Raw genomic sequence first — 26,465 nt, 5'->3', positions numbered from 1 at the left:
GACTCCACGTGATGGCCGCTGACTCGGATGCTGGTGGCCCAGCACAGGTGCCACCCGTCCTAGCCTCCAGAAGGAGGTCCTGGCTTCTGCCCGCTACACATTACCTGTGCCTTCCCGCTCCACAGGGTCAGTGGAAGGGACTTCACCAAGGAGCAGAGCCCGACAGCCGGGTGTGCCGGTGCATGGTCTGCCTTCGTCCTCATCGTGGTTCCTGAGTGACTTCTGTGAGCAGGGAACAGGGTCCCCAGCCATCAAGTCAAACGCACGTTAGTTATTTGGAACTCAGATTAAGCAGCTCTCTGTTCCCTTGCTCGCACAGAGGCATGACTTCAGCTCTTACCTATCCTTCAAATGCCCCTCCTCCACATAGCCCTCCCTGAACTGGAGCAGAGACTACGGTTTTGGTCTCAGCATCCCAACAACTGGAACATGCCAGGCACTTTTCCTCTTGGCCTGCTGGGTGCAGAGACATAATTTTAATTGTAACCGGAAAATGATCACCGAGCACCTGTTATGTGCTGGGGAATGCTGCTGGGTCTGGGACACAGCACAAGTTTCTGCCCCCAGAGATCCAACAATATGGCAGCTGAGTAACCGTGCTCAACTCACTGTAGCAGGACGCAGGGAGGGGAGGGCAGGACTGACGTTTCCACCAGCCGTGGGAGCCCAGAAGTGAGAGGATCCGGGTCAGCTGATTGGAAACGGAGGCATCGCAGCGAGGCCTTAAAAGGTAGGCAGAATTCTGTTCTGTTTGGTTTTGTTGGTTTATTTCGTTGCTAAAAGAAAGACAGTGGCGGAGCCCTGGAGGAGAATGGCATCCCAGGAGGAAGGGAACATAAGCAGAATCACGGGATGGAACGCATAAACCCTGGGGGCGGGGGGTTGGGGGGGGGGGCACAGTGGGGAGAGCTGTGAGTCAGTCTGCTCCGGCTGCCTCAACAAAATACCTCACAAGGGTGGCTGAAATGACAGAAACTTATTTTCTCACAGTTCCAGAAGCTGGAAGTCTGACACCAAGATGTCTGCAGGTTGGTTTCTCCTGTAACCTCTCTCCTTGTAGACGGCCACCTTCTTCCTGTGTCCTCACATGGTCTTCCCTCTGTGTGCACACAAGTCTGGCACCACTCTGTGTGTCCTGATCTCCTCTTCTTATAAGGACACCAGTCACCTTGGATCTAGGGGTCACCTTGGATATAGAGGTCACGGCCTCATTTTAACTTAATTACCTCTTTAAAGACATTATCCCCAAATATAGTCACATTCTAAGAGACTGGGGATAGGGACTGGGGATGTGAATTTTAGGGCAACATGATTCAGCCCCCACAGCCAGCATGCTTGAGGAAGAGTATGCATGGACAAGAGGAGCTACATGATAAGGAGACAAGGAGAACCTTAGGTTGAGGGCAGATTTCATAATCTCTTGAGCACAAGACTAATTAATTCATTTGGTTTTTATGCTAAAGGTTAGTGTTGCCAAAGCATGTCCCATACTCTGCTGTGTGCTAATAGATGTTAAGCAAACAAAAAGACACAGTCCACAGCCAAGTCTGGGAAACCAGTGCCTTCCCTGCCGGTCTTTTCAGGGCCCCTAGGTGGGCCAATGTGTGTTGTAAATCCTCAAGACAGAAGCAAGATCACAGAAGCCAATTTTAAATAACACCTCATGTGACAAATACTGTAGTGAGCACTACTGAAGGTCTTGGGGAGCCGGAAAGATTTTTGAGCAGATGAGAAATATGATCAAATCTTAAGTAGAAGGCTATTGCACTGGGGTTGAAAAATCTTGACTGTCAGAGATGGTTGAACACCAGCAAGGGGGCATAGGTAAGTTCTAGAAGGCTGGGCTTCTGTGGGTAGGGTAGGCTATGACTGAGCAGAGCTCTCTGGCATTCTAGGAAGCTGTTCTGCTGCCTCATCACCCTTTCCATTCAACAGGTATGAATTAGGCCCCTACTGTGTACAGACCCTCTGGTCTCCCAGCCTGCTGGCCCCCCAACCTAGAGAGCATAGCCCAGTGCTCACCTCCTCCCTCACTGTCTGTGTCTCTGGGCAGGTTTTCTGTCTCATGTGGATTCGGGTCCAGGGACTGACAGCACCAGCCATCTGGGACCTGATACCTTGGCCCCTCTCTCCTTCTCTTTAATCACACAAAAGACCTAGGACACGTATTAGGGTAACTAGGACAGTCCTGGTGCCTCAAGGCTGAGCTGAGGTCCCGCTGCTCTGGCCCAACAAAGCAATTACAGGGAATTCAAATACATTCCTTTTGGAACAAAGACTTCTATTTTCCGGTTCCCAGGCGGTATAGACACATTCCTGGAGGCAGTCATTCTCAAGAATTCAAGAGGTTCAGTCTCAGCTGAAGTCTCGGGCAGATTGCAAGTGCTGATTTGGGGGAACTGAGACCCAAGCATCGGGCCTGGGCAGAGGAGACTGGTTGGATGAGAGCAGTAATGAGGCCGCAGCTGGGTCTTTCTAGTCTTGCTCCTCAGGAGGAGGTTGGAGCCCTGCAGGAGAGGGCCAGGACCCAGCGGGAGGGAGTGGTGTGCAGAGCTGGAGGGGCAAGCATGGCAGGGAGCAGAGAGACCTGGGGTTCAGGGCACTTGACTGGTAGTAAAAAGCCCCCTCTGAGCTACTCCCCCAGGGCTGCTAAGAATCTAAGCGACATATTTAGATGTAGCGGTTTGTAATCGGGGACTTTTTGATGCAGCCCCTTCCATACATTAAAAGCTTTTTTTTTTCTTTTTCTGCTGTGCTTTTGTCAAGTAACATATATGATTCATACCCCTGTCTATTACCCAGCCCCCAAGCCCCACCTGGGTGCAGAGGGAGCTCTTTTACCCATATTGCTAGTAATTACAATTAAAAAAAGAAAGAAGAAAGAAAGAAAAATGAAAAGAAAGAGCTGAGTATTTCACAGGTACCTTTTATACCACTACAACATGTCCCTATGTCAAAACGGTCCCGTCAAACTGTCAGGTGTCTTTCAGGGTCGAGGGAATTCCTCTTGCCCTGCACCCCCCACCCCTCAGCACCCACGGGCTTCAGGAAACTGGCTAAGGCTCTGGGGTGAGTCTGGTCCTGAGGTGGGAGAGAGCCCTCCCCCAACCCCCCCACTGCCCTCACTGGGCTTTCTTGGTCATTCCTGGGTAGCTTCACAAACGAACAGCCTACCTCCATCCAAGTACCCTTTCCTCACCCAGCCAGCCACTGGCACCTTTGGGGATTATCCACAAAGGTTCCAACAGCAGAAACGTACACAGCTGTTTCTTCCTACTGGGACCCATCTTCCCTCCGATCCTATGGGGGAAAAAAAAATTAAGTACCCTGCCTACTACCAGGAGCTTTTCCTTGCCACAATCAAGCCAATGGCTTTGGATGTCCCAAGTGGCACAGAAACCTGAAAAGACAGCAGTCCCTTGGGCCCACATCCCCTCCTCACAGTCTGTGACCAAACACCACTACCATGCAAATGGCAGGCGGCACAATCTGGTTCAGCTGCTACCTCAGATAATCCCACGGGACCGCCCTCCTGAAATGTGGCAAGAGCTCTGCGGGCTCCCAATCTTGACCTTTCATCTTGAATCCAGGCAGGAAGCATCCTTCCCCAGACCTTAGTTTCTTCATTTGTAAAATAAACTCTACGATTCCTTCCAGTTCCCAGAGTCTATAATCCTGTTCTCCTATGGTTGAACATATGTAATGTTTATTTTGGGGGCAAGAGGTTTTTTTTTTGTTTTTTTGTTTTTTTTGGCTTTGAAAGTGTAACTTCAGACTAATAGTCCTTTTGGATGACATCACGCTAATCCAAGGCTAAGTGAATAGTTAAAATATCGCTGTAGCATGCTTTCTATGGGGAAAAGAGAATGGGGAAAATTCCTGTCCCCCAATACATATGTTTCAAGCACAGACTTTCTTTCCCGGCTTTACTTCTGAAATGGAATTTTGCCCCTTTTTTCCAGACTAGAGGGACCGGTCAGGGGACCCCCTCCTAGGTCCGCCCAGAATGCAGACGCTTAGGGTTCTCAGCAACAGGGTCAGGAGGCAAACAGGTGGTGAAACAGGAAGTGAGTGAGTCTGGCGACAAAGAGAAGAGACCGGACTTCCAACCAGAGCCTGGTGCTTTGCCTCCAACAGTGTGCTTCCCCAGGGCTACAGCTCTTGGAGCTCTGGGGGAGCTTCGGGCAAGCTTCGCACAGCTGCTGGGGCCAAATGGGGGCAGATGGCCATTTAACCCTTTGGGCATCAGCAACACCGCCTTGCAGCTTTGAGACCTGACCCATGCCAGGGCCAGGGGGCGGGGGAGCCAAGAGGGCAAGCACAGTGGTACCAGCAAATGTGAGCTAACCTACATTCTGTTTTGGAAACCAGTTGATATGAAACAGAGTCGGATTAATGCGGTTGATCAATGTAAGGAGTTGCTACTGAGAACGTCAATATCTACCCAGACATTTCAGGGTTTAATGCCAAGAGAATGCTCTGAGAGGCAAAGAGGCAAACAGGTACTTGAGCAGACTTCAGGCTATTGAGCAGGGTAGGTGAGATTGCCCAAGACCTTAGAAGTTTCACACTTTGCCCTAATTACAGGCTGTGCAGTAAGGCTGGGGAGGCTTCGGCGGGGCGGAAAGCTCTAGTATTTCAGAGCCTCGAAGGAGGGCAGGCTTTGCTGGCATGTGGTGACTGATGACTTTTGGAGGCTCAGGAGCTATTTTCAGGCCTTTTCTGATGTGAGGCCAGGAAATCATGCTGTGCCCCCTTGCTTCTCTCTGCAACTGGCCAGGACATCCCAGGAACGGACCCCAAACTCCAATCGTGAATTGCTAGGTCACCAGAGGACACCAATTAATCAGACTATTTACAAAATCCTGTCATCACACGCCAGAGGGAGCAGGCCAGCCGATGCCAGTGACATTCTGTGGATTTCTTACAGCATGTTTTGCCCATCCTTTTCTTATTAAACATTCAAATCCTCTTTACGTCGCCTAAAACAGGACTCTGTTGTCTGCTCACCCGCTGAGTGCCAGTAATCGAAGACACATGCCTAGAGCCACACTAGACTGGATGTCCCCAGGGCCCAGCTCTACTACACTGTTCACAACACACACAGAGACACACACACCAGGCACGCATCATGGAAATGCTGCCAAGTCAGAGCCTCCCCCGAGACTCAGTCTCTCGGCCTCAGCCCCAGAGGTTTTAAGCTGTCCCTGCAGAGCTGACCCACTGTGGCTCCAGTACAAAACAGGTGTTACTACGGCAGGTACCACCCCTTTTTCTGTATGGACAAACTGAGGTTCAGATGGAAGAAGCAGCTGGCCCTAAGTCACAGAATCCTGCTTAGTAGTCAGGCAAGATTTAGGGCTAAAGCAAAGATACGTTTCTGTCCCTCCCCACAGTAAGGAAAGGCACTCTTCCTGGCCTGACGGAGCCCCAGCAGCCCGGGCCTGGCCTTAGTCTCTACCCCAGTTAGGAGACTGACCACTGATCACCACTACCTTCCTTACACTCACCAAGTCAGTATGTGGCAAACCCATGACCTTAGCTATAAAAGCCACATCTGATGGTGTCCTTCTTGCTCAAAGGTTCAGAGCCTGGTTCTAAGTCTTAACGGTGCTGTGCAGAAGCTGGCTTGTCCTGGCTCCTTGCCAAATGTCACAAATCAGGGATTTTTCTTTTCTTTTCTTTTCTTTTTTTTCTAGAGAATGGTTTATCAGTACATCACTGCTTGCCAGACAGGATCACTCTGACTTCAATAAGATCCCAGGCCTTTGTGAGCAGAGGGGATTTATCTAAGGGTTCATGGTTGTAAAAACTGAAGCTAACTCTGGTAAGCTCGAATATGATTTTTAGGAAGGATATCCAGTAGCTTACAAAATCCATAGGAAATATGGAGAATCAGGATCAGGAAACAGGCTGGAATTCAGGGGGGCTAGGCGGAGTGTGGCAATCTGGGCCATGGGAGACTCAGCCTCATGCTGCTGGATGCTCATCACGGTCCCTGCAGCCATTGGGCCCTGGACCTGGACCTTTGGTGAATTCCACCTCTGCCAGAAAGAATTCTAAATAGCTTCTGCTTCTAGGCATCTTTGGCTCCAGTTCCAAATGGATGCATTTGACTGGCTGACCTTTAGTCATATATCTGTAACCCCCAGCGGTCAGGGTCTTGAAGAGAATTCTCAAACCATTTCTGCTTCCATAGCAGGAGGTGGGAGGTTCACACCTAGCAGATTTCCCAAACAGACAAAATACTAAAAATGCTTACTATAGAAACACTCTCCTCAGACCTATAGACTGATGAGTTGATTGGTCCAAGAATCCTCCCCTCAAATCTGCTCCCACCCTGACAAGAATGTTTCCCCTCCTCTTCCCACTTACTTGGGATTTTACAACCTAAATCTTTCTTTTAGCCAATAAAATCCTTCTCTGAAATGGAATAACCTTCCCCATTCTTCCAGGGCTCAGGTGGCATATTAGTCATCAATTTAATCTGACATTTTCCTTTTACATCCTTGATTCAGCTCAACCAAGAGAGGGGGAGCCACTCGTAATCACATAATTAATATGAGTTCAGTGTGGATACTCCAGAACAGCAGGTAACCCAAGAAATATTCCCATGTGGCTTTGGGTTATGATGTATGAACTTTTAATTATAAAGAGAATTAGAATTGCCTATGTAAATTGTGACCACACAATCACTGGAGATAGGGCTGCTATAGTGCACAAGTTCAAGAGTGTCTTTCAGCCTATAGACTATAAAATGGATGGTACCCCTTGTGCAGTGCACACCCTGTGCAACTGTATAAGGTAGCCCTGGTAGAAGCTATTCAGGGCTTTCTGGGCAAGAAGAAAAGATAGCTAGGAAGAAACAGCAACCAAAGATCACATCAAATTGATCACATCATTGGGAGAGGAGACAGTACAAGATTTAATATAAAAAATTTAAATATACACACAGCCCACAACTATAGTAAAGGATCTTCACATTCATCCAGACCCACCCTAAATTTGTATAAAAAGAATCAGAGAAGGACCAAAGGATTTCTCACTGTTAATTATACTTATGAAAAACAAAGACTGGGACCGTTTTATTATTTGAGGACGAGCTGGTGGGAAGGGGGCGGGACTGCTGGCAGGCAGGTGGAAGCACACTGAGCTGCTCATCAACCTGCCCTTCAGGCTGTGAAGTCACAAGGGGGCTGAAAGAAGACAAGCACATGGCTCACCCTGCTTCCCCAAAGGCATGTTCCTTTATAACATGTGAAAGGAACTTAGGGAGTAACAAGTACCCGATGCAGGAAGACTTTGGTCTCTAAGTGGTCCCACGTTTGCAGCCTGTTGTTGATTTTACTCAGAACTGAGGAGGCAACTCACCACTTTTCTCTTAGAGGCCGTGGTGACAGGCCGGTCTTGATTTTCTGGTCATCCCGGCAGCCCACGCATGCTCAGTAGGAGTCTGAGCTCAGCCAGGCCCAGGCTGCACAGCAGACCTCAGGGCCATGCAGCAGGGACTCAGGGTGAGGAGGCATGAGGGCCCATCAGCCTCACAGCTGAGCTCTCTAGTTTGGCTGGAACCAAGCTGGGCTTGGACCTCTGAGTCCAGAGAACAAGCCCTTGGCTTGTGGTCACCAGATCTGGGCTCCAATCCTTCTAACCACCCAGCTCACAGAGTGGCTGAGAGAGCCCCTTCCCTTTCTGGGCTCCAGAGCGAGGCTACGCGAGCTCTTCCTCCTCCCTGTCATGGCCACTGGAGTTGTCAGGCAACTCTAGAGACTGACTTCTGACCCATAACTGCACCCACTGAATGGCACCAACCCAAGTGCAAAGATACGTGGCCTTGTGTTCCCTTGTCCCTCCTTCTGCCGCTTCCCAAAGTCCCATTCCAGGAGAAAAGTGGTCAGAGTTGCCTCCTTAGTTCTGAGTAAAATCTATCCAGGCTCCTGGTAACATGCCCTACCAGGATTAAACAAAACACATGAAGGCAGGTAGGTACCTGAAGAAAACACAAAAAAAAATATTTGATAATCCAGCAGGGCAGGAAGGGCTTTTTACACATGACACAAAACCTCCATATCCACAAAATATGAGATTAATAAATTTGACTTGATTTCCATAGCAAGAGGAAAAATACCAAACAACAAACGAAAAGATCAAGGGAAACCTAGGAAAAGTATTTGGAACTCATATCATGGGTAAAAGATTAATTTACTTAATACTTACAAAGCTGGTATGGTGTTTGAGGGGGTCTAATAAAGAGCATCCTTTTTCCTTCTGAAATTCCAAACCAACTTGTAGTAGGCACAGGAGTAGGAGGATGAGGACCCAAATATCAGCTTTGTACTGACAGAGCTATTGGGGAGCACGACTTTGGTGGGCAGACCATGGGTCTCCTCATGCTGGGCCCCAGGGTGAAGATCTGCCCAGTAGATCACAGGTTCTTCTGCCATGCCTTTGTTGCTAAGCTTACCTCATGGCCAAGGGCCCCCAGGAGCACCTGTACTATGCCAGCAGGCAATCCGAAAGGGCAGTGGGTGAGAGGTAAGGAGTATCCACTTCCTCCTCCCAAACTTACTAATCAGACCATTTACACTTACCGATGTCCTTTGACTTGGAAATATAAACCCATGGAGTAGGCAAATTCCCTCCTCTCTTCCAACAAGTTCCAACATATCAGTAGAAAAAGCCATAGTAGGACAGAAAAATGGGAAGAACATGGGGGCAAGTCCCCAAGACTTGAGGGTCTGTAAACAAATCAGGCTGGAGGAGATGCTCTCTTAGATCCCTCTGGGCCCAGAAGACGAGTTAAAAATTGATCTCAAGACTTGTCTTAGTCAGCTCGAGCTGCTATAGCAAAATACCATACACCATAGACTGGGCGGCTTAAACAATGAATATTGACTTCTCATGGTTCTGGAGGCTGGAAAATTCAAGATCAAGGTGTCAGTAGGTTCAGTGCCTGGGAAGGGCCCTCTTTCTGGTTTGCAGACAGCTGCCTTCTTGCTGTGTCCTCACGTAGCCGAGAGAGGGCTCTGGTCGCTCCCTGTTCTTGTAAGGACAGGAATCCATCATGGGGGATCCACCCACATGACCTCATCTAAACTCATTAATCTACCACAGACCCCACCTTCAAATATCATCACACTGGAGATTAGGGCTTAACATATGAATTTGGGGGAGATGCAAACATTCAGCAGGGCTAATAGACAAGTAGAGCTGCTGAAAACCATCTTGAAAGAGTATACCGTGCTTATCACACACCCTCGTTACAGCACCACCACCCCCACTCCCTTCCCTTCTGTCTGACCACCTGCTTGCTAGCTAAAGGCGTGGACTGTGATTCTGGGGAACCTCAGTCTCTCTTCCAAGTCTCCATTCCCAGACCATTGCGTAGCCTGAGCCTTCACACCCATTCTTCAGGGAGAGTGAGGACTTTGAGCACAAGCCAGAGGGTAACTGGAAACCCCTTTACTCTTGTGGTTCCCAGACCCACCCCCCTGAGGACCTGCATATTCCAGCTTGTTATTGTACTCATTTGCTAAAGCCAAACAAAGAACTTGCACCTGAAAAACACTGAAACTTGTATGGTACTTGGAGTTCCAGGGTATAAAACTGGAGGTTAATCTTACACTCCCGCACAGGGGAGAGAGACGAGGAACCACAGGAGTAGCTTTCCAAAGCACACAGCTGGCCCTGGATATCTTCCCAGCTCTGCCGGAGGAGGAAGGGTGGGTTTTTCCCCAAGGGCCAAGCAGCCAATGCCTCCCCAGGCAAGGGGTCCAGCCAGAGGAATCCCATAGCCCAAGGTCCCTGGCCATCCTGAAGCCTGGCATGCAGGTCTGGTGGGAAGTTATGGCAGCCTGGGTACCTCCTACCACCAGCCCTCTTAAAGAGCATGGCTTATGGCCCTCGTGACCTTCCAAATCGCCAAAAGAGACGCCTAAGTGATCAGTGATCCAAGCATCTATTACTGCTCAACAAGCCACTCCAACCTGAGAGTGTTAAACAATAATCATTTATATCTATTATTTTCATGGTTCCAGAGCTCAGCTAGATGGCACTCCTCCAGGTCCCTTGCGTGGTTGTGGTCAGCAGAGGCTGGGGCAGGAGAAAGTCTTGAGGTTTCCGTACATCTAACAGACAAAGACACCGGTCTTCAGCTGAACATCCCCAGCATGGCCTCTCCACGTGGTCTGGCCTCCCTTACTTTAGCCTTTATTGAGGTTCTGCTCTGTGATGTGAGGTAAGGGGGGATAGGGAGGTGTGGGTCATGGTGTCTACCCTCCCTGAATTCAATCTCCCTTGGAAGATGGAGAAACAAAGTCACAAAAAACTAAACAGCCACAGGAGGTAGCATGAGGCGGGCAGTGTGGGCAGAGGAGGAGAGGAGTTTATTTCAGCCCAGAGGAGGGGTGATCCGCCAAGACAACAGACAGTACACTAGGAGTGTGGCGTAAACTTGACACGAATGATACTGACTCCACTGCCCCTGTTCTCCCCCCTGCTGGTAGCAAGTGCGTTAATGTTGTTTGTGTTTTGTTCTCTGTTGCTGTCAAAGTGGAGTAAATACAGCAGGTCAATTAGTGTTTGGCCCCCAAACAGGATTGGAGGAAAGTGTCTAGCGTGACCTGACTCTCCCTCACCTTTGACCATTCATGGCTCTCATGGGGTGTTGAAACTGACCCACCTGAGGGTGGCAGAGAGTCCAGAGCTGGTACTTGGGATGCAGGGACCAGAGCTAGCACAGGAGGCCCTGTCTAAGGTACCCAGGAGCTGAAACAGCCCAAGAGGGATCTAAGCCAAATCCCTAGACAGTACCGACCATCACTCAGCTTGGCAAACCAAGTTCATGGGATGAGCCCAAAGCGAATGGGCTAGCCTGAGAGCGAGAGGAAGCCGAGGGTCCAAGATAGGCTGGGACTGGAATTAAACAAGGGCCCCATTATGAGCAAAGGAGCAGTGTGTGGGGTGTCTGGTTTTGACTTCACTGAACTTTAGCCCTGTGGTGTCTGGGTGAGTCAGGTGGTCTGCCGAAGAGCTGGATTTCTGCTTACCCAACAGCAATGACGGTGAGGATTCAAGGGGTGCCTACTGGGTGGCAGGCGCTCTGATAAGAAGGTGCTGTGCAGATTTCCTTTCATCCTCTTAACGGCCCTGTGAGGCATTACTTTCCCCATTTTATAGATGAGAAAACTGAGGCTCAGGGAGAGAAAAGGATCTGTTCACGATCAACAATTAACTGTGAGCCCCGGCAGTCTGACCGGACCCGGGCAGGTGCTTTCTGCAGACCCACCACGTACCCCACCATGAGCCTGGGATGGTGGTGCTTATTTCCTGCTCTTCCCAGTGAGAAAACAGAAGGTGGGGCGTGTGGCCCACCTGGCAAGTGGCAGAGCAGGGATATGAACCCCTTCTAACTCCCCAGCCTAAGCTCTCTGCACTGCCCCCAAAGGATCTGACTTGGGGTGGGGGGTGTCCTCCCCTGCAGCCCAGAACGGTCTGGAACAAAGTTAAGGAGGAAAGAACGCAAAACAGAGCTCCATCCGAGTAGCCCCAGCAGGGGGAAGAACGTGGCTCGTTAACAGAGGTGAAGGGCAGGGCAGGGACAATGCTAACCATATGCCATCTCTGGTTTTTCACTTAAAAAAAAAAAAAAGAAAATCACCATATCATTTTTTTTTAAATTACCTGTCCTGAAGAGGGAGAGGAGCAGGTACTCCAAAGAGCTACACACCTGCTTTCCTCACCGTCTGCTTCCAATCTGTTATCTGGCCTGGCACATGTCTCCTGTTCCTGGGATGTTTTAAGGGGCCTTCCTAGCTGGATCCAAAGAAAACATTCATTTTGATTACAGAAAAGAGGCGCATCTGCTAGCCTGGATTTGTGGGAGAGCCCATAATCCCTGCATTTTGCCTCCTATTAGCCCTCTTCTCCAGGAAAGAAATGTCCTGCTCTTTAAAGTCAAGGCCATAAAACTGTGACAGCTCGCTTGCAAACAGAGCTGATTCTGGAACATGAAACAACCCTTCAGATAAAATATACAACTCAGGTGTGGGAGTGAGAGGGCCGAGGTCTTAAAACCGAATCAGTTGTGAGTTACATTTCGTTTTATGGATCTATCTGGGCCGTTCCCTACTGTAGAACATCACCAGTTCCAACATTTCGGACATATTTCCCATTAGCCCTTTATTTGAAATTTTATGCGTCCCCTCATAAAAACCTTCAGTAGATTAATGTGCTTGGGATGTTTATTTATAAGTACAGCTGGTCTCCCTTCGAGTTGCTTTTATTGCTGGGTCGCCTCAGCGTGCCCTTTGTGCAGCAGCAAAATGGTGGGATGGCAACCCAGCAACCAGCATTATCTCTGAGATGAGGAGACACATGGGGGGGGTGGAGCCAGGGGGAATGGAGGGCATTGGGCAGCACTTTGAGGTTTTCCACGCAAGGAGGCCCTTGGGAGCCTCCTTCTGCCTGACTGCCATTGTCTCCGTCTGTGGTGGGAATGGGCCGCGTGGGGATGGTGGGTAGAAAGGGAACCTGCACGACTGTCCTCATCTCCCAGGGGGACCTGTCCTGAGGACCACTCCCTTCAATGCATGAGGACTGACAGACTTTGTCCAGCAAGAGCTATTCTCCTCTGAATAGATTGAGAAGAAGTGGATTGAGTACTGGCCGTGACTGCACTAATCCTGGGTGAACCATCACGACTTTGTTTTCAAGACACACGATAATCAAATGCCTTTAAAGTTTCTAAATTTGCACTATTCTTTCCTTTATCCTCCTGCTTCAATATTTTCTCACAAAAGATGGGCATTCTTTTAAGCCAGGTGTTTATCAGTTCGTGTGTGTCATTTTATTATTGAAGACCACCAGGTGGTATGTTCTTATTGTACATTTGGCTTCATAGGTCTCCAACATTATAGAAACACTCTTTAGCAATATCCTATCAAGTACTTCCCCAGCTTCTGCCATCTCTCTCTAGGACTAAAGGCAACACTGCTCTTTGATTGTTAGAACATTCTGTCTTTTATTGGCCTATCTCTGGGACCATGCAATCTATCTTCCCCTTCCCTTTGATTAGTCCCCCCCAAATCATCCTTTCCCTAGACAACATGTCCTGGTGCCCCCCATCATGCTCTGACTCAGAATCCAAATGAGTGTTGGCAGGTTAAGTCTGTTCTACCTTCCCTGGACTGGTGGGTTGTTCTGTCAGTGAGACCACCAGACCAGACCACCTGTCACACATACCAGCCATTATGCACTTAGGTACTCTTCTCAAAGACCATCACTCAACTCATGTTTCTGGGCTTCAGAGAGAGAGGTTTTATTATTATTATTATTTTTTTTTTTTAATGTTCATTTTTGAGAGAGAGACAGAGTGCAAATGGAGGAGGGGCAGAAAGAAAGGGAAGAGAGAGCTATTTTTTATCACTCAGATACCTTTTGATTACCCAGACATTACCAGAGGCAGCAGACATTGAAACCAAAGAAAGAAAAGGAAAATTTTACACCAAATGACAAGAGACTGAGATCTGTCTTGCCCTTGCTCTCAGAAATGTTTAGTGATGTCCAAAGCAGAAGAAAATGCAATCCAAGCATCAAATATTAAAAAACATTTGTGTGGTCTTTGGAGAGACAAACACCTCATTCCCCAGAACCTCCTATGAGTCCCTCACCTCCTTACTCTGGAATTGGTGTTCCAAGGTTCTCTGAGTATCAAGAAACTCATGCCATCCCCTCAAATTCCAGAGACCAAAATGGGAAGCAGGGGGAAAAAGCAACTGTGGTCAAGGCCTCAGGTCATTTCAGAGAAAAGATGAACAGTTGTTGTCCTAAATAATCTCTTCAAAATACTAATTATTTCAACAAAGATGTTTCCCTAAGACTTAAAGCTTTTCATTAACCCATGACAAGATAGAAGGTCCTGGGAAGTTGGGAAGAGTAGAGACCCATCCCTTATGCACCTGGGGCCCAGGTCACACCACACTTAGGTACCCAGTGGGCAAATTCAGTGCCAAAGTCCTGATAAGGTGTTCTGATTTATACATGGCCTCACCTACCTGGTTAAGCTCCTGGGTCCGAGTCCAAACTGGCCAAACTTACAGATTACAGTTCCTTAGGATAGAGAAGATCTTTTGTAGGAAAAGTGTGGAAGCAAGGCTGGGTTATTTCCCATGCCAGCCATCACCCTGTCGGGCACTCCAGGCAAAGACCAAGGATGCTCTGGACTCTCGGAGGGTGAGGACCGTGACTTGGGATGGATGCAGAAGATTTCTGGAAGAAGCAGAGGACTGAGCAGGGAGGGAAGTTGAAGAGACAGTGCCTGAGAAACATGCCTGTGCCCTTGGAAGGGTTACAGTCTGTTTTGATCTCTCCCATGATGCACCAGGGCTCACACCTGCCACTCCCTCTACCCCAGTGCAGGACACCCCCCACAGAATTCTTGGCTCTGACCTCAGGATAAATAAATCCTGAGAGGCTCCTTCTTCCAGCTAGTATGACCCAAGAATGGAGTTCTTTTCCTTATAATAAGCAACAGAACTACAGTCCTGTCATTGGATTCCAGAAACTGCTTTGGAGCCCCGACTGAAGCAGCTTCCGCCAAAGTCAGATGGCTCACACCACACCCGGGGAAAGGGAGAGTCACACTAGGAAAGATTGCTCAGGAGACTGGCAAAGACAAAGCTTCCTTCCAGAATTGCTTCTGACAGGAGGTATAAACCTGAGCATTGGACAGGTTAGGGCTTACTGCTGCAACTGTTGATTTCATCGATAACCTGAACGTAAGGGACTTTGGCTGTTCTCTTCCACCTGGTCCTGAATTGCAGACTGACGGGCAGGGACAGACCCACACAGAGCAGCAAATTCTTCCCCTGTCACTGGACAGGGCAGAAGCCCAGTCAAATCTCGCAAATAAATGAGAGCCTGTCCCAAAGCTGGGACTCTGAGAACTAGAGATGACTTTGGGAAAAGGTCCCAATGCTCCCACTCTCTTCCAGGCCCAAAGCCTACCTCTTATCAGTCTCAAATATCTCATGCTGCTTGCTGTGTGCAAGTCCCTTCAGTGAAGGCAGAGAGAGCTAACAAAACTCTTACAGGAAGGTCTCACACGCGCATGTGTGTGCACACGCACACACACTCAGCATAATGTGTCTTTAGAGCACTGTTCCTCCTCCAACTTGCTTAGAGGGAGTTAATTCACCTGCTGACTAAGGCTACTTGATGTATCTTACTTATGAGGAAACAGAGCCCACCACACTCCCACAGACACTTCCCTAGCCAATACAGAGTGTCCGTGAGAAACACCACGCGTATGTGTACAGGGATGTGCAGGCCGGTGCTGGGGGCCAAGGGCCAACATGACATCTCAAGGAAGGAGGCTCCAAACAGATGTTGGGATTACATATGTTCTGGATATTCCAGAGCTCCCACACTCTCCAGGAGGGTGTGGGCAACAGCTGGTGGCACAAGGCCTGGAGGAAGACAAGTGGGGAACATGTCTCCATGCGGTCAGGCAGGAGTGGTTGCAGCCTCTAGAAGTGGCCTGGTAATGCTTTGGGCGTTCAGAATGCTGCCCACTTGCTGTCCCTCTCCTACAGGGAGGGCGACTAGTGGCTCTGGATCCTGTGTCCCACATGGTGAGGCCTCCCGCAGCTTTATCTTCTGCGAACAGCCTTCTTCATCTCTGATTCAAACTCCACCTGCCTCAGACCCCCAGGTCTGTCCTCGTGACCGTTCTTACAGCCAGGCCACTCCTGCTCTGATTTTGTGTAGTCAATTTTTAAAAAATAGGTTGTTGCACAGTTAACAAGGCTGAAAGCGTTTTGTTTGCTTGCTTTTATCAGAAAGAAAGAAAGAAAGAAAGAAAGAAAGAAAGAAAGAAGGAAGAAAAGTAAAAAGGACCCATTGTATTATCCCTTTAACATGTGCAGGCTATAAGATTTCTTATTCCATCCCATCCGGCCAGATTTTTTTGAGATTATCTCTAAACAATATATAACGACTAATGGAATGTAGGGCAGAGTGTCAGCCTCATAGGATTGCAGGGAGAAGTACGATCACAGGTGAGAAGAGCTTTGTAAATGATCGCGCATTGGGCATGCTGAAAGTTTTACAGGATTATTCCCACCAGGCCCTGCTCTCTGCAATCTGGACCACCATGGCTTTCTTTCCTGCCATGGGGGTGTCTTGCCTGGACTCCAAATCCTGCCTACTGGAGGTTGACCAGAGAAGGTACCACCAGCTGCTGTGAGGCCTTGGGAAAGTCACTGCATCTCACTGGGGCTGATGCTTAGGGAAGGGGCTCCAGACTTGTCAAAAGACAAGATGGCTCTGAGTTTCCTTCCAGCCTTACATCCTACCAGTCCCTGGTCCTGCTTTGTGCATCGATCCCCTGGGGAGGACAGGTGATTCTGCAGGTTTTCAAGTATAGCTGACCTGACCTTTCACATGGGTGCGGCCAGATCTAAATGGGGCCTATAATGTCACACAAGTGAAAACAGTCACCTCCCTTGCAGGTTCTGGGCTGCAAAAGGTGAAGGGAACTCCGTGAATTCTCTAGTTCATATTTCACTTTGGATTAGAAGAAAAAACCGCAGAAAAATAAACCGTGTCAATCAGCCCTGCTGTGTAAACAAGTGGTTGATGATAACCCATGAGACAGTTTGCATTTCTTTATGGAGTGGCCAGCGACAAAGATCCAAAAACAAACCTTCTCTTTTACGGTTATTTGGAAAAGGAACAAGGAAACCATTTGTTTTACCTCCGGGAGCTGTTACAACTAGCCCCTCGCTCCCCAAAAAGCCTCTCAGCACAGCAAGCCTGTGGTTCTTCTACGGCCTGGAGCCAGCTTAGAGTCCACCAATACCTGCAGGGGCTGCGGTAAGGCCCCCTGAGCCCTGGCTCCCAGAGGTTCCCGCCCTCAGAGGCAAGGCTGGGATCTCCTCCTGATGACCTTACTGGCCCACAAGGCACCTTTGTGCAAATTAGGGGAAGACAGTCCCTACCTTTCAGTTGCAACTCTGGCTTGGCAGGCAGACAGAACCTTTGCAGTTAGAAAAAGGTACCCCTCTCCCCAGCTCAATTGTCTGTCAAGGGCCAGATAAAGTGTTTAGGCTCTGCAGGCCAGAAGGTCTCTGTACAACTACTTCACTCTGCTGTTTGTCACATGAAAGCAGCCATAGATAACACATAAACAAAGGGCTGTGACTATGTTCCAAAATATTTTTATTTATAGAAACAGGCCATGGACCTGATTTGACTCATGGGCTATTGTTTGCCAACCTCTGCTCCAGACGGATGCAGTCCAGCACCAGGGCTTGAAAAACAGACACTGGCTAAAACTCATCCACTGCTCATCCTTTTGATTGGGTACCCTTGTGCACAACCTACACAGTCCTACATGGTAGCCCTGCCTCTGAATCCCCAAGATGCTGGGGACCTAAGGGGACAAACTTCTTGCACCTGGAATGGACCACCCTAGTGTCTTAGCATCCCTGAACCCCCACCAACTCTCCCCTGCTCCAACAGCCTCCAGATCACAGGGTCACACCAATCAGGATGCCAATGCTGACAGACCCAAAGCCCCTTCCTCATTCCACTGAGTGGCCCCAAGCCAGTGAACTGCACTGAACATGGCTTTTAAAACCAGACTTCTACGACTTGAAGATATAAAAACAAGGTCTGCAAAGACAGGAAATCCAGCAGAGCCAAATCACAGGGATTCTCACATGAGCAAAGCAGCCTTTCTCCTGAGACCTCTTCTTTGGCAAAACACCAGTTAACTAGTGAATAATTGGTTAAAGTGAAAGATTAAGACAGTTGGCAGAAACAAGTTATTTCTGGACATTTTCCACCTTTCCCCCCCAACCAGTCTTCCAGTTACAATTAAAATGTGGTGGTGGCTTCATGCAAACCATGGACAGTCCACAACCTGGCAATACAAGTGGACTCTGCAGAAAACCCATTTCCTATAGCACCGAAGAACAGCCACGCATCAGTTCCCAGGAACCGGTCTGACTTTAAGTGGAATATTCTGTCGTATTACTCACCCTTCATTTGACCTTCATAAATATCAAAACCTTACTACCCTGTATCCTGATATTTAATTCTTTCCTGTCATCTAATGAAGCCACATTTGGTTAGAAGGTCACTTGTCATTTACAATACTGAGAGAGACATATTTCAGGGAAGCTCCTAATTCCCAGCAAGTCATGAAATTGTGGACAAGATTACAACATGTACTGGCCTAAAGAAAAATGGAGGCCCTCGGACTTTACCAGGCCTCTCTGGGATCACACTAAAAGAATGAAAAAAAACTGAGGGAGGCTGGCATTCCTGCATGAGCTACAGAGTCTGGCTGATGTCACTCTAAATTCAATTATCTAAAAGAAAGTGTGGATTAATGTTAATATATTTTACAAGGTTCTATAATTTATCATCTTTTGTTTTTCTTTATGAATAACAGATTTTCCCTCAGTTAAAAAGCACATTGGGGGTTGGTTGGATGAAAGAGAGACCAAAAGCCATTTGATTTCTTCCCTCAGTGGACAGGAAGGCCATACAAATTCTTCTCCCCAAGATAAGCTTGGCAAAGTTTTGACAGGGAGAAGTGTGAGAAAGTGCCTGGCAGAGACACAGACTGCAGATGTGCCCACACTTCATACTGGGTGAGGGAAACCAGATGACTGGAACATTCTAGATAGGAATGATGTTTGATGATTACTCCAAACCCTGCCCTGGCTCCAGAAGATGAGGGTACAGACCTATCTGAGAAGCAAGAGGAACTGTACAAACACCACCCAGAATTCAGCCTAGGTAGACACAAGACTGCATGCAAGGGTGAGGATGTGATGTCAAGGATATAGAGATATCCAACCACATCTTGTTTGGGGAAGGCAAAGCCCTTTCACATAGTTCACTCACGACACTGCTATATTCTACCATTATCTCAGAACTCATGTCTGGCAGGGGTCAAAGCTTACCCAAAAACCTCTGATAGCAATGCTTCCTGCCACACCATGCTCCCTCCTTGCCAACAAATACCCAAGGGATGAGATTTCACACTGGCCTCTTGCACACTCCTGAGGCTGCACCATGACGTCATTGATGCAAATCTGGTCAAAGGTAGCTGTGGAGGCCCTAGATGTAAGACTGTGAAGAAGTGCTGTCAGTTCTCTTCTCTGATGCAGATGTGACAACAGAAGAGAGGGAGCTCTGGAAGCGGAGAGGATGCTCCCATTCAGGCCAGGGAGGCATGCATGGGAAGGAGAAAGGGCTGTCGAAGGAAGGGCAGAAGGGGGACATCAGAGAGACCGAGTGCCAGACTGGTGAGCTTTTCCCACAGTGATCAAGATAGATTGTATTTTCCAAGGATGATTTTATAATAGGATCTACCACCCACATACCTTTCTGCAATGTGATCTTGGCACTCCCCCACCCCCTTGAATCTGAAAGGGCCTTGACAGCTTTGATGAATAGTATATGGTGAACATAGCACCACACCAGTTCAGCTTCCTGCCCTGGGCACACTGGCTCCTGGGATGCTAACCCTGGAAACTCAGTCACCCTGCTGTGAGAAGCCCAAACTGCTTGGTTCGAGAGGCCAAATGTAAGTGCTCCATTTGGGTGGACACCTCCACTGAACTCACAGCTGATGGCCACATCAACTTCTAGTCACAGAATCAAGCCTTGTTATATTCTAGCCCAGCTGAACCTTCTGATAATGACAGGCCCAAATACCATCTGACTGCAGGCACAGGAGAGATCCCAACGGGGAACCATCCAGCTGAGCCTGGTAAACCACAGAACTTTGAGAGATAATAACAAACTGTTGTTTAAAGCCCCTAAGTTTCAAAGTGGTTTGTCGCATATCAATAGATAACCAAAATATATGGTATGGTATGGTACCATATCATATGAACACTGACCAATCAGAATTGATGCTGACTGGCACTGGGCTGAAGCAGAGTCCTTGGATACCTCATGCTATGTCAAATGTGTATCCTTTAATTTCTGGGAGAGAGTCCAAGGTGGCAGAAGGGCTCTCAGGGAGATTGGGACAGTAAGCATTTCAGTATTCTAACACCAGTCATGGACAAACTCATGAGCACCAGCTGGGCATCATCTCTAGCATCCATCATGCTAGAATTCATACCTAAATCCATGCTGGGCTATATCACATGTGGGAAGGCAACCTATACCCAGATCAAGACACATAAGTAGGTGCCACTCCTAGGACCCAATACTTCCACCATTTTAGAAACTTTTTTGATCCGTAATTGCACTTGGTCTTTACAATGGTCTTGAGAGGAAGATGTTACTGGCCTCCACTTGATAGATGAGGAAATATGAGGTCTAGAGAAGTTAAGTAGGTATAGAGGCAATAATGGGAAGTATACTGGTTGGGATTCTTGATTTCTAATTCTGGTTCCGACACCACCTCAGTCTGGGACCTTGAGCCAATGCTGTGAATTCTTAGAGCCTCCCCATCTCTCAAATGAGAAAAACGTAAATAACCCTAAGGACCCATCTGGCATCACCATTCTCTGACTTTGTAGCTTGCCTGGTTACCAGGAAGGGGACAGCAGATTCACGACATGGTCTCAAGACTCCTGACTCCTTTTCCAGTGCTCACATGACTGCTCCTATAGCTGCCTTCCTAAGACATCTCAGCATCATTATACAATGGGGAAGCCAAACCCTATCCCCAGCTCCTAGATAGGAGAATGTCTTCAGATCCACACCCAGATCTGTTTGTGCCTCTGGCCCTGGGCCTTCTGCCCTGATATGCAAGAACAAAATCCCCACTTTCATGCTTTGTAGGGGAGTACATATGGGGATAAGGAGGGAGGAGGATGGGGAGAGAGATGAGGTGGGGGGCTGATTCTGAATCTCAGCCAGATCTGCCCAGTCTAGCTCTGAGTAAATCCTGCAGCCACCACACAGGAAGCTGCTTATCAGGGCAGACACTGTCTCCTTCAGGGGTCCAGGGCCCCTGTCCTGACCTAGTCCTAAGGCAGCATCAGGAGGTGATGAATCTCTCTTGAGATTGTGTGGTTTCCAGGAAAGCATTCCAGAATCTGAAATGGGCTTCAAAGGAATGCATATCTGCTCACTCCCACCCTGGCTGGGAACCAGCCCAGGGCACCTTATTCTTATTAGGCTGGAGATGTCTTGGACACTAAGCTTGAAAAATGCACCAAGGATTCCGACACAGATGGGGAATGGTGCAGCTATGCAGAAAACCCCATTGTTGGCAGCCCTAGACTTTCTCTGAAAGATTTTTTTTTTGGGCAGTAATTTAATTCCTCTCCATTTCACTTTTTCTAGCTTTGAAATAAAAATGGAAAAAAAAATGTTTTTGGTCTTATAACCTTCCTATACCTGTGAGGATGAGATTGAGTGGAAGCTGAAGCATCCATTACCTGATCAAATGTGCAATATAACAAATACTAGAATCAAATGTGAAGGAGAATCTCCATGAAGAGAACAAAGAAGAGCATCCAGAATAGGCCGTCAGAGAAAAGGAGGGCTGAAATGAGAACTAGGTTGAAGAATCCATAAAGATCAGGCTGGAATGAGCAAATGTGATTGAATAGGTATGTGGCCCAACACCCCCTGTTCCTCCCTATCCGGGGTGCATATGTGTGGTGAGCGTGGTGAGCATGGTGAGATGGAGCAGGCATGTGGGTCATTATAGTAACTGTGAAGGGACAGGTTATTTTTTATTTATATTATTTATTTGCCCTCATCTGAACCTGGGTGTGAGGCTTCCAGTGGGTGTCCCACCCTGTGATGTTTGGCTTTTAGGTATCAACTTGACTAGATCACAGTACCAAGGTATGTAGTCAAACACCAATCTAGGTATTCCTGTGGAGGTAATTTTTAGATGACATTAACATTTAAATCATTGGACTTGGAGTAAAGCAAATTACTCTCCATAATGTGGGTGGGCCTCATTCAATCCATGGAAGGCCTTAAGAAAATTTGATGTCCCCCAAGAAAGAAGGAATTCTGCTTCCAGTCTGCCTTTGGACTCAAGATTGAAACGTCAACTCTTCCCTGCATTTCCAGCCTGTTGGCCAAACCTACATATTTTGGACTTGCCAACCTGAATAATCACATGAGCCAATTCCTTAAAATAAATCTATCTCTGTACATCCAAATCTAAATCTATATCAATATAATATAATATATGTAGATATATGTCAGAGGAGAATAAAAAAGAAGTGACTGGAATGATGTCTGGTTGGTGATAAAGTAGGCTCTGAGCAGATGGTGAGATCCCTGTGGCAGACTCATTTATAAGCACTTCTGCCTCAGCATACCCAGAAAATGTGGACACTCCACCAACACCTGTTCTCTGCCCTCCTCTCCTCTCCCTCTACACATTTTGCCTGGTTGGTCTAATCTTTTATCTCTTCAACCACATCCCCTTCAGGGACAATCCCCAAGCCTCTAACACCAGCCCTGACCTTCCAGCAGAGCTCCAGAACCATGTACCCAATTGCTACTAGACAACCCATCTGGACGTACCACTGGCACCTCCCACTTAACATGTACATCATCCATCCTGCCCAAAAACTTTATAGCTCTTCTGGTGAATGGCATTATCATCTATGCAGTTTCCCAAGTTATTACCTTAAGAGTCAAGGATGACACCTCTATCCACCCCAACTTCCACATCCAATACTCACTAAATCCTGCAGGATTCTCTCAGTGATAAAGTCACTGACCTAATTCAGTACTTGTCTCTGGCTTGAACTACTCAAATAGACTCCAGCTGATTTCACTAGTCACATCTACAGTCTATCAACAGGTTGCCCCAAGTTACCCCCCTTGGGTTTAGACTCTTTCTAAAAGCAGTATTTCCTGACTTCTCAAAGGTGATGGGAATATACTCGTGTGAACATGTCTGGCTCAAGGGTGGATACATCCAAGTAGTAAGGCATTTTGAGTTAGGCTCCTGCAGGCATCTTGGGGATACATCATTTTTACATTCTGAGGTTTGCTCAGATCCTTTGGTCAATCTTCCCACCCCAGTTTGGAGAGCCTAAGTGGCATCTTCTTTCCCTCAAACCTACCAGAGATTCCTTCTTGGCACAAGAATGAAGGCAAAGAAAGATCCTCCAGATGACCTGGGTGGGCTTCAAGGTGCACTGCAGAATAATGTGTCCTCTGGGGAGCTTGGCCTGAGCTATCAGCACCTTGGAGAGCTCCAGCTCTGACCTCTGTTGGGGAGCTAACTGGACCATAGTCCTGGATTCTTCTGAGGTAGGTGGCAGGGAGAAAAAAAGTGTTGATGCTGAGCACCTCCATTAGCCAGATACCCAGTCCAATAATTTCAGGGATACCAAAAATACAAACGGCCCTGAAGTGATCCCAGAATTGGGTTTCAGGTGTTCCACAGCCTCTGCTCAGGTGGCCTACGTGAGGTTGGTGGTTATGACCTTAAATTAGGGCTGAGTTAGTTTAACACTGACGACTAGTGCTCCCCAAGTTTTTGTGCCCAGACTGCACAGAATTCAGCAGCTTTTGTGATTTTGCTTCAGGTTAATTGCCAATGAAAAGACAAGCCACCTTTGAATTACCCCCATCTTTCTGGACTATTGCCATTTGTGCTTTGTGGAGACTATGCCTGCCATTCCCACTGTGGACATTCCAGCATCCTCAATCCCAGCACCACTGGATGAACTGGGAAGCAAGGACATCAGGGATGTGGAGGCCTCACCTGACCTCTGGATCTGTGTCCATTTGGGGGAGGAGGTGTTGCCTCTGATCACATGCTCAGGAAACTCTGAGGAGATTCATACACTGGGTCAGTCTCTGCCCTCCTCTTTTCTCCTACTGGACCAAAACCCTCTAAGCCTGGAAAAGAAAGGAGTGGATCTCCAAGTAAAGATAGTATACATCTGTGGAGTGACAGAAAATGTCTTCACTCCCTGGAGATAGCACAATGGTTCTTCCACTCACCTTTGCTCCCTCAGATCCAGCCCTGTCCTGCCACCACCCTCTCTCTCCAATCTGCACTCTATCTAATATTCCTGCTGAGTTTCTGAAGCTGAGCTATTGCAGCCTCCAATCTGCTCACAAAGTGTTTGATATCTCCGGTGCCCCATGCAGTTTTTGCAACAGCTCAGACATGTAAATAGGGCTTTTTTGTTATCTCTACTTACAAATGAGTAACCATGTCTCCATGGAGAGCTTAGGCGACTGGTCTAAACACACAGAGTTCCTCACTCCAGTCAGGTACTCTTTATAATTTCTTTAAAACTTCCATTAGACCAGGACCCCCACTGTGGTGCCCAGAAACACTATAGTGTGAGCTTGTAATGCTGCCAGTGGGAAAAAAATAAAAGTAAAAAACTTACTTTTTGAAGATTATATTCATCTGTCCGTGTTTGTCAAAGTCCATCTGTTATTCTCTACCTCCAGAGCACAAGCAAAAACCCAGTTCACTGGAAGCCTGTCAACAGCTTCCTCTGAGGTTTTGGAGATTTCCTGGGGACATTTCCACCCGCTCACACATAAAGGTCAACCAAGGCTCCAAGAGAAAGAGCAATTCTTTTTTAAAAAGACTCCCTGGCAAACATTTTGATCCCTGTTTATTTTGCCAGACTTGCCTTTAACTCTTCAGGTACAACCTCCTCAGAAAGAAGATTTGAATCTGACAAAGGGAGATACATTCAGCTTTACCCTTGGCTCTAAATTGCCTGAGAGACATGGCCATACAGAGATGTTCCTGATTAGTCAAGGAAATTGGTGGGTGGGTGGGGCCTCACCATCCACAGCTGTGATCAGCAGCAGCTGAAATGATGCACATTTTGGTCTCAAAAGATTAATGTTTTCCTTTAAATTTGGTTATAGTACGTCACTCCATGTTGTATCTTTAGCCATACTGGACCAGCCAAAACTCAAGGCCCTATGGGATACCCCATATTGAAAACCAGTAAGTTCACATTCCTCTCACCCTCTTCCATTATAGTTTCCTGCACCTATAAACAAATGCAGCATCATTCAGAATTAGCAGAGATGATTTATAGGGCATGCACACCTTATCCCCTATTAAGGAAAAAAACTCTTCATTTTTGTTTGATGACTCTTAAGGCCCAATTAGAATTTTGTTTTGGATAATGGATGTGTTCTTGGAAGTGTGTGGGTAAATCACTTTCTGTACGTGTGACTCTAACCCTACCTGAAATGTGCTCTTTAAAAAAGCTCAGCTCTGAGCCTTTTAACAAAGAGAGGATCTCTGGTGCAAATAGAAGAATGAACTTTCATCTTTATTAGCTCAGGATGGTCAGACCCAGGGCTACCCTTGTCCCAAGGGGCAGGAAACAACCTCACCTCAAAATGCCCAGGACTGGGCTCTTTCTTCACCTGCTTTATCCCGGGGCAAAATAGGTCAGGTGGCCTAGTTCTTTTGTTACTTTCTCTCCTTTCTTCTCTGTGATCCTGTCCTATAATTTCAATTTCTTAGGACCCACATACCATTCCTTCTCCAAAGGAAGAGGCAATGCGGGCCACTTACCCCAACACAACAATCAGACCCTTAGCTCCCTCTTCAGAGGTATCAGGATTCCCACCCTCCATCCCAGCTAGGGAAGAAGAGGCTCTATGGCCTAGGAAGGGGTTTTGAGCCTTCTTGTATGAGCAGAAGGGGAAGACTGCCTGAGGACAGGGGACACTAAAGGAGACCATTAGCCTGTTCTCTCTGCAGGTAAGAATAACCCCAGAAAGGGCTGCCTTAAGACAAGAGGGGACAGTCTTAAAATGCTGCCTGGAATTGGGTACTGAACACCTGCCAGACAGAACCAGGGGTCAGGAGTAGGAGCTGGAAGAAAGCAATTCTATGTTGAGCATCCAACATACTCCAGAGCAAGGCTTTTTCTGGCCTTCTTCGGCGAAGAGCGGGAAATTCTGGGTCCCTGTGGGACATCTACGTCTTTGTCAAGGTTCACTGGAGAGGTGCCATCTGTGAGCTGGGAATTCATAGAGGTCATTACTGCCCCACGCGAGAGGCACAATGTGAGATCGACCCAGCCAGGAAAAGCAGGAGTTGGGAAGGAAGCTGCACAGCTCTTGATATTCAACCCGAACACTTGGAAAATGACCCATCATCTTTGCCTTAAACTTTTCCATACGCACAACATTATTAGAATTTCTCCTTAACTACACAAATCATCCTCAGGATCCGGGACAGCTGGACGAAAAAATGTTTTGCTCCCCACCCTTTCCCTTGAGTTCCTATAATGAAGGTGCTTAGTTAACACAAATTACCAGCTTTGCTTTTTACTTTTCTGACAGATGAGCAAACATAAAACCATCATCAGTATAGAGGCCTGGCTGACCAAATCCGTTTCAATTATCCATCACCACGGCAGAATTCTCTTGCTGAGATGGGAAGACACAGATGGAGATTTCCAGGTTGCACTATTAGCTCAGTAAGCAGCCTGTTTCATGCTCATCAC

General features: G+C 47.7%; 1 protein-coding gene across 12 annotated transcripts in view; it reads right to left on the bottom strand.

Annotated features, from left to right (window-relative positions):
• LOC132689692 (uncharacterized) overlaps nt 1-26,465 on the bottom strand; it is a 157,388-nt gene that overhangs the window by 61,221 nt on the left and 69,702 nt on the right. For 7 of the 12 annotated variants that reach the window (XR_014137391.1, XM_081795163.1, XM_081795167.1 and 4 more), the window contains one exon: nt 105-10,127. Coding sequence is in view for 11 of the 12 variants with exons in the window: in XM_081795163.1 (XP_081651289.1) it covers nt 105-203 (99 nt within the window). In the remaining variant the exon portion in view is untranslated. Of the gene's footprint in view, nt 1-104; nt 10,128-17,000; nt 22,095-26,465 lie in introns of those variants that run through there. The other 5 variants (XM_081795165.1, XM_081795170.1, XM_081795171.1 and 2 more) reach the window with 3 other exon arrangements.

Source organism: Panthera onca, chromosome A3, assembly GCF_046562875.1.
Source record: "Panthera onca isolate mPanOnc1 chromosome A3, mPanOnc1 haplotype 2, whole genome shotgun sequence".
NCBI classification, from domain to species: domain Eukaryota; kingdom Metazoa; phylum Chordata; class Mammalia; order Carnivora; family Felidae; genus Panthera; species Panthera onca.
This window is presented reverse-complemented; position numbering and strand designations above follow the sequence as displayed.